This window comes from Calliphora vicina, chromosome 1, assembly GCF_958450345.1.
Source record: "Calliphora vicina chromosome 1, idCalVici1.1, whole genome shotgun sequence".
Lineage (NCBI taxonomy): Eukaryota > Metazoa > Arthropoda > Insecta > Diptera > Calliphoridae > Calliphora > Calliphora vicina.
This window is the reverse complement of record NC_088780.1, coordinates 122,227,374-122,239,351: the sequence shown is the minus strand read 5'-3', so window position 1 is coordinate 122,239,351 and position 11,978 is coordinate 122,227,374. Positions and strand designations below refer to the sequence as shown.

At 30.2% G+C, this 11,978-nt stretch overlaps 1 protein-coding gene across 4 annotated transcripts; it reads right to left on the bottom strand.

Annotated features, from left to right (window-relative positions):
- Positions 1 to 1,794: 1,794 nt before the first annotated feature.
- On the bottom strand, positions 1,795 to 11,160 carry Nmnat (nicotinamide mononucleotide adenylyltransferase). Of its 4 annotated transcripts, none has more exons than XM_065515688.1 (6): positions 10,932 to 11,160; positions 10,446 to 10,852; positions 7,556 to 7,657; positions 7,335 to 7,486; positions 2,195 to 2,603; positions 1,795 to 2,130 (listed from the first exon to the last, which is right to left on the bottom strand). In XM_065515688.1, exons 1-6 carry the CDS (start codon positions 11,032 to 11,034, stop codon positions 2,092 to 2,094), a joined length of 1,212 nt encoding a protein of 403 aa, XP_065371760.1. In that variant the 5' UTR covers positions 11,035 to 11,160; the 3' UTR covers positions 1,795 to 2,091. The 4 variants fall into 4 exon arrangements, with proteins under 4 accessions (XP_065371760.1, XP_065371762.1, XP_065371764.1 ...); XM_065515690.1 differs by having other exon boundaries at positions 2,195 to 2,396; XM_065515692.1 differs by lacking the exon at positions 1,795 to 2,130 and having other exon boundaries at positions 2,367 to 2,385.
- Positions 11,161 to 11,978: the final 818 nt, after the last annotated feature.

Sequence of the window (11,978 nt, the reverse complement as noted above, 5' to 3'; positions counted from 1 at the left end):
ACAAATGAATTGCTTATCTCTCACCAAACCATTAAAAAACAACAAAAAAGAATAAAGGTCGTACCAAACCATTTAAATAAAAATAATTTTATAACTGTTATTTTCAGTGATTTATTTTTATCACAAAAATATAAATCACAATTTGGGTTTTTTGGTATATAGGCGAGTTATTTTCTATCTCTGCATTAAACATAATAACTGACAAACTTTACAAAGGTAAAAAAATCAAATATTACTTGAGTTAAAAGTTTTAATGAAAAATGTGTGTTAAGAATTTTACGATTTCAGTTAATTTTGACATTTTTTAAGACAACAGAAAGACGGAGGTTCCCCAATTATCGAAAGTTATATCGTACAGGGATCGTTTATTATGTTATAGGTCATGATATAGACCAGTAGCATAACCTTACAAATCACTACACAGTCTGTAAGTCAGAGATTAATCGCAGGGAAACCAGGAAAGTTAAGTAGCGATCAAAATGCTAAGTAGCGAGTAGCGACTTCGTTAAATGTCCTGGAATAATAGCAGATAAATAGCTGATAAGATGTAATCACTAAAGAGTATAACTGCTCGGAACAACATATTCCACTCTGCTAATTTATGACGGAGTTGAATTGAATCTCGGAACATGGTTTTGCACAGAATGTGCTGCAGGCGGTTCTGGGCTGGTGGGATATTGTTTGGTTTAGAGTCGCCTTAGCTACTGTTCCGGACTAAGTTATGAAAGAAATCAACTGCCAGTCTCCAAAGTTGCAACGATTACTAGAAAATAGCACTAGAAGCAAAGGCGGTTGCATCGCTTTCGGCATCACCAAACCGTGTAATTTGTCTTTGTCACTATTTGGATATGGAGACAAATACTTTGCGGCCAAAATGCTTATATAATGTAGTAACAAGCTGGCACACAAGCCTAATGAAAGACTAGGGGGACTGCCTGTGACGAAACAAAACGAAGAATTCAAATTCCGCATCCTGAATGATGATACCACCACACGGATTTTAGATAACTGCGATATTTCCCTTCATATTACTTGGCTTGGACTGTTTAAATGCACATTCTGACAAGCGATATTTTCTTTGTGATCAGACCACTTACCCACAAGCATTTGTCTGGACCGGCTTAACTATTTTATCATCTCTGAAAACCGAATTTACAGCCCCGAAAAGAAAAACAGTGATCATCTTCAGTGATCATCCGATCAGCCAGACTCGCGGAAGTGTGTGATCCAGGATCTGCAGATTGATAATGAGGACAAGTAGAAGAAATTTTTAAATCACTTAAATCACAGACAAGTTGTGACCAACAGCTCGATTTATTTCCAGCCCAATAAAGAAGGAAACTGTGTTTCAAACGAAAAATAAGATAATCTCTGATCACAATGATCAATTATGCACCGATAGTAATTTCTGTGCGATTTCTGCTTACATGGAACTTGTCCATGTATATGGATGGGTCCTTGGTGATTATAAGCCACTTAAATATGGTTGGAGCTTGGGCTAAATTTTATGGAATTATCCTCTAAACTACGAACTGTAGTCTGATTATAAGTTTAAACATATTCCTGCGACCAATATCGTTGAAACAACTTATTATAAAAAGCTCTAACGGAATAAATTATCATATTGTAGTTTATAATTTTTAATAGAATTGGTTTCCAGATGGAAATTTCTGATTTCTGTTGACTATTGGAATTGTACCCATTTAAAAAACCTGAAGCTCCACAATCATTCCAATGTTTAATATATTTCTGTATCTTCACTGGTGTATATTAAATAGTTAACAAATTAAAACATTATTTTCTATATGCATATTTTAGTTTAACATTTATTGATACTTTATACTTGAAATAATTAATAGTAGCAAACAGTTGTACGCCTTTGAAAACACATTAAAGTGCATAAATATGTTTAAATACAATTATATATTATTATATAGTATTTTCAATTCAATCACAATAATAGTAAAATTGATATTCGAATTGTTTATTGTAGCCATTACTTTGCAGTCCCTTTTTTAAGCCAGACCTAAGACATCTTTGGAATTCGATAAGTTATTTCGATTTTATGTTTAAAATACATGATTAATGGACTTAAACATTTTCAGCCATTTTTAGTTTTTTAGATTTCATCTGTTAGAAATTATTATAATTAATAAATTGTAGTGATTTAAATCAAATAGATCAAAAGTCTTACCTCATTATCATTCAATACAACTTCTGTAATGCCGCATTCATTGGTTATCACTTGCACTGCCTGGCCGGGCCCAGTGGTAGTAGTTTTCTTATTTTTATTATTGTGTCCCAACAATTTACCAATTACACCAGCACCATTTTTATCACCACAACAGAATACATTGGCTGCAGCACTCATTGTTTTACGATTATCTAAATTTTTGCTATTATTTATTATGGTTTTAACTAAAGAATAATCTGTTTCATCCATATGCTCTGCATCATCATCCTCGACATCATCGTCATCGTCTGAAGGTGTTGTCTCATTTGATGATGTTTGCATAATAACATTTTGTTGTTGTTGATTAATGTAAGCAATATTAAAGAGTTTATCTTGTTTTAAGGGTCGGGTTAATAATGTTATATACTTACTAATGATCCAACAATGTGTTAGCAATAGAGAGGGGAAAATGTTTAAAAAAGTTTGAAGAACATCTAATATTGTAATGATTTTAAATAGTTTTTCGAATTGAAATGTATGAACGGAATGTTTTAGTGTAATGAGAGGAAAAAATTAAAGTTATTTTATTCTAATTAGTGTTTAGTTGCAGGAAATTTATACTCTAAAAATTAAGTTTTGTAAATTCGAATATTTGTGGGCCATACATAGTTGAGATATCAACGAAAAAAGTTAAGAAGCAAGTTTACACATGAAATCGTTTTTCCAAAAAACCGATTATCAACAACAGGGTTTCACAATAAAGAAAAACGTTCAAGCAATTCACAGATACATATGAGGAGCCGCAGAACAAAAGGTACTTTTTTGAAAATTTAAAAATTTTGGGAAATTGATTTTTTCTAAAAGATTTCAACCCAAATATTATAAAAATACCAAAAAAAGGTACCTTTTGTTTCTGTAAATCAAGTGATTTCAAAAACAAGCGATTTACAGATCCGAATATTTGACAAATTGATGTCCTGCAAATCGCACATTTTGTACATTGAAATTGGACCCAGGTTTATTTACTCGAAAATAATGCTACGTTCAGACATACATACGTGTACCCTTCATCATGAGTGGCAAGAGTATACATAAGCCATGTCCGTCTGTTTGTTGAAATCAACTCTCCGAAGTCCTCAAATAACATCTGCGACTTTTTTAATTCCCCGGATATTAACTGAAACGGCAACACTGCTGCTGTGAACTGTATGTTGACTCCTGTCAAAATTTGTTCAAATTTGTGTTATTTAGTTGTGACAGCCATTGATATCAAACTACATACCTCGTGACTTGAGGAGAAATTGGAAAAAAGAGAATTTCGTCTGCACTGCGGAAAAAATTCATCACTTAAATAAATGCTAAGCTTGATAAATACTATGAGAACTCTGCAGCATCAATTTCAATTATAAAAAAAGTGATTTCCTGAATTTCGTTCTGGCCGTACAAGCATGAATGATGCCGAACGTTCTGGATGCCCAGTTGAGGTCTCTACACCCGAAACAATTGAAAAATTCACGAATAGACCAACAGATCGGACATTGAAAATTGAAGCCACACAAAATTGAAGAAACATTGAACAAAGTGCATAAAGCTCAAAGGAGACTATGTTGAAAAATAAAATAATTTTTATGCAAAAACCTGTGTTTCATTCAAAAAGGCTTGCCTTTGGCGAATAATGCACTTATTGATAAAACAAATACAATTTTGTAAATTATTTCTTTTATACTAAGCTTTATAATGTAATAAATTAAGAAAAACTTCTCAAAGAAAGAAAAACACAATAAATTAATATGTGAACGGTCATGTTTAAACACTGGGTGTTTTTTGAAAAACAAGCATTAAACACATACATATGTCCACTCGTAATTCAGCTCAGCCAATTTTTTCCATTTTTGTGCTGTTATTATAAATACTAGACTTAATGTTATATTTTTCGTAAGTTTCATCAAAATCGGCCCAAAAATATATAACATTTCGCTATCTTTCCATTAGAAATTCCAAATATTGAAAAATTTTACTTTTGACCTTCACGATTTAAGATTCACTTTCAGAGTATATTTAGAAACTTAAATCGCAGGTACGGAAAAACTATAGGATATATTTTTATAATTTATTCCCTATTATATTCTCAATAAATTCCAAATGAGATTCTGAAATTTGTTTAACAAAAATTTGAAAATGGAGTTTTGAAACTGCAGTTAAAAAAAATATTTTTTTTGTGAAAGGTTAAAGGAATTCTACTAAACCAAAAATTCATATACAAGTAAATATGGATATTTTTAAGTAAAAATTAGCTTTTATTTTAAGATTTCTCAAAATTTGTTAATTTTGTTCCCACTTTTATTGTTCTAGTGGCCTGAGCCACGTTAATGGCCTGCGACATTTTTAATAACTTCAAATTTTTTTAACCAATTTCTGTTTTTATGTCTCATTAGATTACGTACATACATACATACTATATTGCGCATTTTTATTCAATTATTGTTATTTTTTTAATTTTTTTCAAAACAAAATTCAAAGTTTTTTTAAAGTTTCATGAAGTTCTTTCGGTATTAGTTTGTGTTTTATAAAACTAGTCTACAACCAATGTGTAACTAGTTCTAGATTACAAATTCCTATTAAACTCTATGGAATTTTTAAGAATCACAAAATTGCACTTTGGTAAATTTGATTTATGTGGGCATAATTAATTACAGTCAAACGGCTGGACTGATTTGAAGAAAGACCCTTTATATGCTGCTGATATAATTGAGTATCGAAAGATAATAGGTCGGTCTAGACTAGAGATGCTAATCGGGACTGATTTTTGAAAATCCCGGGGATCGGGATTTGGTAAAGAATCCCGAAATCCCGACCCGGGAAATCTAAAATCCCGAAAATTATAAGAAAGAAACGTACATAATTATGTCTTTACAATAGAAAGTAAATTTTTTATTTAACAATTAATTTTTATTAGACACTAAAAATCATACTATTGCATCTATGGTTTCGTCTGCCATTCTGGAACGAATTTTGTTTCCGACATATGCTGCTGCCGAAAAACATCTTTCATATTGGCAAAACCGTTTGCAAATACTTATAACAAATCTGCAAGTATTTTCCTCTTGTTCCTTCAGAAATAGTGATCTATTTCTTTTGCAAGTTGCAAATCTACATTATAACTTGGTTTCGTTATCGTTATTTGGGTTTTTTACATTTATTAATAATATCTTTTATCCTTTGAGCAATCGAAATATTTTCATTTTGTTCGAGCTCCTCATCTGAGATAAAATCAATTTCGTTTGAAGAGGATTTAAATTGAGTTTTGTTAGATAACTTACAAAAAAATGTGAAGAATTGATTTTACAGAACTAAGGTCACTAGCATAGTCGTTCTAGAACTATTGATTTTTTATTATTTATTTGGTTTTTTACGATTACACTAACTTTACTGTCAAAAGTAAATACATTAATGGACGAAATGTAAAGATAGTGAGCTTCGACATATAAATTCAGTGTCATATGTTTCCAAAGGTCAAAGTAATAAGCTTTGAATAAGATTGGATTCTACAACCCGATATTAAGTTTACGTGTATCGGCGTTTTGATATGTCATTTTCACGTACTTACAGTGAAACATTTTAAATAAGTTGATAAAGATTGTATTGTTTACAAACATACATATTAATTTTAAGTTCTGTCGATGTCAATAAACTCAATTATGGAAAACAAAACTTTATGTTAATTAAAAATTTATAAAATAAGGGTAACGGTGGCTTAGCGGTAACCAAACTTGATTCTGGGATTATTACAAACAAAATTCATGGAGCAATGTGACGAATGGGCACATCAACAAACAAAATTGTCGAATTTGGGACTATACCAATCCAGATGCGATCCAAGACCGTCCAATGCACCCTAACAAAATCACTATTTGGTGTGGATTTTGGGCTGGCGGCGTCATCCGTCCATATTTCTTTGAGTACCGTCTCACCGTTAACTGCGAGCGCTATATGTCGATGATTGCCAACTTCTTCTGGCCTGAATTCAACAGAAGTGGAGTTAACAACGACAAAAAACTAGAGATAATAAAATGCTATCAATCTGGCAACATCAGCCGCTCAATATGAGCGGCTCATCTGCTCACGCCTGTGTATTTCTTATGGGAATGTTTGGTTGAAAGACCCGTCCAAATCTAGCTACGAAAAACTGCATATAAAAAATGGTTTAGCTGATGTCAGCACTTGTTAAGCAACATGCTTATGTGAATGAATAGATGTAAAATAAACGTTTAAAATAATACAGCATACTTTAAGGCGTAGTGCAAAATTGTAAAAAGCAGCCGTTAAATAAAAATTTTCAAATAAACGTACACTGAACAAATTAAAAAAAAACAAACCTTTTTTTAAATAACAACATATAATTGAAACTAAAATAAATGAAAATATCACAATAATATTATTTTAACAATTAGTTTGATCTTTTTTGGTTTCTTTTTGTATTTTTTTTTTTTGGTTAAATTTTGATTTTAGTTAATTAACTCACACTCCATATATAATTTCCAGGTAACATGTGTTAAATTATTGTGTTCAGGTGCTGATACAGAAGTATTGGAAGAGGTTGAAGAAGACAATAATAAATCGATGTTTAAATTTTGATTCTTATTATCTGAGTTTATTTTAACACTACCACTATTATTGGTAGCAGTAGTAGTAATAGTTGTTGTTGTGGTGGTGCTGGTGTTGCTATCAGTTGTTATGGTAGTAGTTGAAGTGCATTTTAAGGTGTTAGAGGGAGGAGGTCAGCTAGAATTGCTTTATAGTGTTTATAAAATATTAAAAATAAAATTAAAATATTGTAAATAAATGGGGAAAAAAGCAGACAAAAAATAAATAAAGACACACAAACAATAATAAAGATTATTTAAAGCTTAACAGAAATTAGTAAGAAGAATTACAACAGCAAATTAATGATGCACTGTAATAAAGATTTTGTTTGTTATAATTTGATAAAATGTTCAGTGTACGTACGTTTGATTTGAAATGTTTAATCAACAAATGAATATTGTACAAATGAAATGCTTTTGATGACTGCGTTGTGTTTTGTTTAAATGGGTTTTTATAAAGGATTTATTTAAATGAAAAATGTTAATGTTACCAAAAATAAAAGATAATATCCACTTACGTGTTTGACTGGTATAATCCAAATTGTTTTATATATTCCAAAACCATGTCATCTATAAGGTATTTGCAAGATTGACCACGACTTATCAGACGACGTATCATAGTCGAACTGACTTCATTCGACACCCAATTGGTAACCAATGTTATATTACGCTAAATTATTGAATAAAAATAAAGACTTTTAAGTTTAATTATTTTTACAATTAATATATTCAGACTTACTTGATATTTAGTTAAAGTATCTGAATCGAATATAAATTTTTCTGGATTTGAGCCACTGCGTGAAATGACTACCAAGCCATGATTGGAAATAATGTCTTCAATCTAAATAAAACAGTATATTAAGCAAATCATAAAAAAACAAGTAAGAAAGTATAGTATAGTACCCTACACCGAGTATGTATATATACAGTATAAATAGTATTTTTAAATTTATATGAGAGCTATGACTAATTATGAATCGATTGTCATAAAATCTTCTATATATATGTATAAAATTATTTGTATTGAATTTTAATTGGAAACCAACATTTTTAATCTGTGCTTGTTAAAATGATTATCGAAAGTGGGGCCTCTTTTACAATTTGGAGCCATGGCTTTTGTATATCGAGAGTTTGTATTCAAATAGTGCTATCAAACATTTTCTCGAAAATAAGTATAGCAACGTATTTCCTGACTAAATTGTCATCTGTCTTTTTAACTTACAAAAAAAAATATTCCCAATGCTTTTTTTTCATAAAATTTTGTATTATGCTATCTAACACACAAGTTATTTTGTTAGTAAAAAAGCGCTATCTACATAAGAAATATTTGTAAATATAATAAAATAATAAAAGTTGTTTTTTATAAAATATAAAATTGTATGACGACACTGGAAAACCTACATTTGAAACGTTTTGGGGTATGTCCTCAGAAAGTAAGCAAGTTTTTTTAAAGGCCCAAGTAGACAGATTTCTAAAAAAAAATTATGTGGAAAATTCTAGAAAGCAGATTAGCTATTAAAGCTCATTATTATTTTTGTTCAAATAGTCATATCTGCTTATTTCATTGTTAGAATCGATAAAACTTCAACTTGTAAAAACTGCTATCTAACATATAAGCGTAGTATTTAGACGTCGTTTTTAAATAACATTAGCTCTGTTCAATAATTAAAAGTTGTTACTAGTTAGTAACAATTCATTAACTCAAACGCTTTTCCAGAGAAAAAATCAAGAGCGTATAAATTTTAGAGAGTGCTCTCTCGTTGCAAACTATTACAAGTTCTATTTTGAACTCGTAACCCTCTCAATCAAAACCCTCTATCGAAAATTACTTTTTGATGGTAAAATACTCAGTAAAACATCTATGGTGTGAATTTCGTAACAAAAATATTTTTTTTAATGTTTTATTGCATTTTTGTTATTTCTCTATCTTATATAATAAATTTTTCCGAATGCAAAACCCTTTACTTTTTCAAATAATTAATTTTCCAAAAATTTTTTGGAATAATTTCATACTAATTTTTGCATTATGAACATGAATTTTACATTTTTCAATCTTTTATCAAAATAGCGAATGCCGATTCTGAATTGAATTACCATGAAAATATATTACCTTTTTGTTTTTGGAAAATAAAATGTCCATGGCATAAAAATAAATGGTTAAAGTTGGAGTTTGCTTAAAAAAGTGTCTACTATTACATTTCGATAATTTACACCAATCAAACTCCAAAAAAAAATTAAAAAAGCAAAAAAAAACATTTTGTTTAATATTGTTTATTGTTAATTTTGTATCTTATGTTGTATTATTAGATAAATCATCTTATCATTTTCATACATACACATTGAATATTTTGTGAAGAAAACTCCTCTATCTCTCATAAATTCCCCAATAATGCGAAATTTTAAAAACCAATGTGAGATTCAGTAGTTGCTTTAAAGAAATATTGTAGAATACCGAATTTTAATAACTCAAGTAATATGCGAAAAGAACAGTTTTTTGGCTCTTCTGAAAAGTTGTGTGTTTTAAGATAGAGGATTTTGAATATATAGTTATTGTTTATTTATTTACAATTTTATTTTTGTGGTGAAAAAATGTAAAAAAAAAGAATTTTCAATGAAATTGAAGAAAATGTGAGTATTAAAAGGAATAAAATAAGAAAATTGTGTGTATAAAACAATTGTTACTGGAAAAGCGTTAATTTACTTTTTACTATTTTTGAGAATTTAAGAGAGTAATTTTGTAAATTTTGATTTCATTCTCTAGTTGCAAGTATTAACTGGGAAAGTAAATGAAATGAACCTATTGTAAAATAAATTATAGTTATTACTACTGGAGTTAACTAAAAATCAGTTTTTTTGCTCTCTTTGAATATAAACACCCTCGATATATGAAACTTATATGTGTTGAATTTTATTTGGAACTGGTCCTATTATGGAAGCTATGACTAATAATGGACTGATTGTTATACAATTTGGTGGTTCAACCTCTAGTTCGATTACAAAGTTTACATAGACAGACGGACGAGCATGGCTAAGTCGACTGACAAATGATCCTAAGCAGATTTGTAAATTTTTGTATATTGGGATAATATTATAGCAAGGTACAAACATCAGCAACTCCCCACTATGGGGGTATAAATTTACCACACTTGAATCCCCGTCATTTTTGAAATTTCAAAGTAATTTCCTGATTCTAGATTTAATATTATAAAAAAAAACCAAAAAGTATAATTTTGAATAACGAAAAAGTACTCCTTAGTTTGCTTTAGTTCTTTTTTTTTGGTATCATAATACCATTGATCTCCCTATTCTTGATTATTTCTTTACTGAGATGTATATTAGCCAACTTTAATGTACATATATAAGCTAATATATTAAAAAATATCATTAAAATAACAAATTAACTTTTTTTCTTTATCCTCTTTGATAAATTTATAAACTGTTTATGCATATGGTGGTTAATTTTTATAGCATTTCCTATATTATCCACTGATTGTGTTTCTATAACACTAAATATTTAATAAATTATCACAAAACCGAAATAAACCGAAACCGATCGGTTTTCAATTTTTTAAAACCGAAACCGCGGTTTTGAAATACTTCGGTTTAAACTCTAGGTATAATAAACTTACATCTTCTTCCGCCCACAAGCCAGGCACAGCAAATGATTCTAATAAATCAGCACCACATAACAGTTTCAATTGTACTGGATCACGACGTTCCCTGAGACTGGTTGGCAACCAGCTGGGTATTACATTATCTCCGCCATTCATATTGTCCAAATCCGGTGAATTTATATAGTTATTCATAAAATTTTGATGGTACTGTAGCACAGATTGGGTGCGTGACCAGCCGTCCTGTTGCGTCTCCCATTCTGATAATCGTATCCATGGCGAAGTTTGCAATGCCAATTTTACCATAGAACAACGATGTTTACCCGGTGCCAAACCTTTTTTGCCATATGCATCATGTGTTGGCGAGACAATGCCACCAATTACCTTGTGGGTACCCTGCATTTCAAAATGATCTTTGGCAATTTCTATTTTTGGCAGAAACGTAAAGAAAATGTTTCAGTTCTACAAGACTTTTTTTCATTCATAAAAGTTATTGTTACTCACCAAACATTCGAAAATGCATTGGTGTTGGTGGACTAAATGATCCACATGCGATTAGTACGATTCGTGGTAATAATCGATTAGATTCTTCTATTAAAGCTGACATTTTCCACTTTATTTGTTTTTCAATATTTTCTATAATTATCTTCTACACTCTGTAAATAACTATAATTATTTTTTAAATAAATGTATGACTTTTGTTTCCGTTTGCGGCTACTGGTGAAATTCCATCAGTGGCTGAAAAAAAATATTATTGTTTATTATTTGGCACTTGCCAGTGATGATAATTTAACGATTTTCGGGAATTTTAGCGATTTGTTTAGTGTTGTCATTTTAGTATATTTACTGCTGTTAGAACGGGTCTTTTTGTTTTCCCATACAATTTTTCAAGTTGGTTAGACCACTTTTACACTAGGCAATGTAGTTTTGCGCAAGTCTCTTCCCCAACAACAAAACATAATGCTAAATATTCTTCTCCTTTACCCGACATTACTTACCTCTGGCATCTACAAACACAAGAGACTTGCGCAACTAAATTGCCTAGTGTGAAAGGGGTCTTACCGTTTCAAAACATTTAAAAGGTACATCGTTTTAGCTTATTTCGGTAATGATAACTTAGCGGTAACGGTATTTGCTGTTATTTCGCTAAGGGGAGCTTAGATGTAACGGTAATTTCTATCCGACTTAATGATACATACAATTAAAGCTAAGGTGACTTAAGTGAGTGACTACATTTTAAATTTTCTATACTGTAGTTACATAGGTAACGGTAGCTTAGCGATAACGTTGATCGAACATAGCCAACATAGCAACTTTTCAAGGTTGGCTTCCCAATTTTCTTAAATCAAAATTGCTGAATTGTCCAGTTTCATTAATACTCAAAACATTTTAAATATATTAGCTGTGATAAATTTTGTAATTCATTCATTCATTGTATAAAAATTGTACTCTAAAATCTTCTCCTAGTTAACATCACTGATTGAAGATAATATAAATTGTGGTATATGAAAGATCAATGTTATGAAATAGTAAAATACAGCTGATGCACTA

Excerpts from the sequence above, each read along its gene's own strand:
- Nmnat (XM_065515688.1), bottom strand. The coding sequence starts at position 11,034 with ATGTCAGCTTTAATAGAAGAATCTAATCGATTATTACCACGAATCGTA. Across the intron at positions 7,658-10,445 it reads GCTTGTGGGCGGAAGAAGAT|ATTGAAGACATTATTTCCAA; the intron begins GTAAGTTTATTA and ends TGTTTTATTTAG. Across the intron at positions 7,487-7,555 it reads ATACTTTAACTAAATATCAA|CGTAATATAACATTGGTTAC; the intron begins GTAAGTCTGAAT and ends TCAATAATTTAG.